Genomic DNA, 1,213 nt, shown 5'->3' with positions numbered 1-1,213 from the left:
TCTGGTCTTTGAAATCAACATGACTCTAATTACTTTATCATTATATTTTTTTTTACTAGAAGGTTTAATCATTTTAATGTTTCTAGAGGTAATTAATTTAGTTTCAATGCTAAATATTAGACATTTGTATTTATGCAACAAAGGGAACTTATAAGAACAGACATCACTGATCATCTGTGGTTATTTGTTTTATCTGTTGGAGTTCTAGCAGATTTCTGTGGGTCAAAAATGTGCTGCAATTGTTTGTCCATTTAAATCTGCAGTTCTGTGATTGATTCATGTTTTCTTTCTAAGAACACAGAGAACATGAACTTATCCCAGAAATCTACACCTGGATTGACTTAGGTTCTCATTTGTAGTCTGGTGTGAAAAACCCAGGATAACATTTGTAACCATCAGGAAAAGAAAAATACAGGATTTTTAACTCTAGCAGATTGTTGTTGTTTTAAACATATGCAGCAGTTCTCTGATTTTTCTTCTTCACTGAAATCTATCTGACACTTTCTTCTGGAACAGAGACAAACAGAGAGAACCCGGAAAAACAGTTGAATGAAATCTGACCTGAGACTCTCCAGTTTACAGTGTGGACTCTCCAGTCCAGCACACAGCAGCTTCACTCCTGAATCCTGCAGCTTGTTGTAACTCAGATCCAGATCTCTGAGTCTGGAGGACTGAGAGCTGAGAACTGAGGACAGAGCTACACAGCTTCTCTCTGACAGATTACAGTGATCAAGTCTGAAGAAAACAAAGACAGACTGTAGTTATTGAAACTTTTGTTTTTTCACTCAAATTCATTTGTTTACTGAAGTTGATTTTCATGAGAGTTCTTACAGAGATTTGTTGGAGGCTTTGATCACTGGCAGCAGCCTCAGAAGAGCCTCCTCTGAACGAGAGTATTTCTTCAGGTTAAACTCTTCCAGATCTTCTTCTGATGACAGTAAGATGAAGACCAGAGCAGACCACTGAGCAGGAGACAGTTTATATCTAGAGAGACGTCCTGAACTCAGGAACTGTTGGATCTCCTTCACTAGAGAACCATCATTCAGTTCATACAGACAGTGGAACAGGTTGATGCTTTTCTCTGCAGACAGATTCTCACTGATCTTCTTCTTGATGAACTGGACTGTTTTCTGATTGGTCTCTGAGCTACTTCCTGTCTGAGTCATCAAACCTCGTAGGAGACTCTGATTGGTCTGCAGTGAAAGACCCAGGA

General features: G+C 38.7%; 1 protein-coding gene across 1 annotated transcript; it reads right to left on the bottom strand.

The window, feature by feature from the left end:
* Positions 1-561: 561 nt before the first annotated feature.
* On the bottom strand, positions 562-1,195 carry LOC118598595 (NACHT, LRR and PYD domains-containing protein 1-like; the record flags this gene model as incomplete). Its single annotated transcript, XM_036211346.1, has 2 exons — positions 832-1,195; positions 562-735 (listed from the first exon to the last, which is right to left on the bottom strand). Coding segments are annotated over exons 1-2 (509 nt in total), but the record flags the coding sequence as incomplete, so codon positions are not given.
* Positions 1,196-1,213: the final 18 nt, after the last annotated feature.

This window comes from Oryzias melastigma, unplaced genomic scaffold (assembly GCF_002922805.2).
Source record: "Oryzias melastigma strain HK-1 unplaced genomic scaffold, ASM292280v2 sc07150, whole genome shotgun sequence".
Lineage (NCBI taxonomy): Eukaryota > Metazoa > Chordata > Actinopteri > Beloniformes > Adrianichthyidae > Oryzias > Oryzias melastigma.
This window is presented reverse-complemented; position numbering and strand designations above follow the sequence as displayed.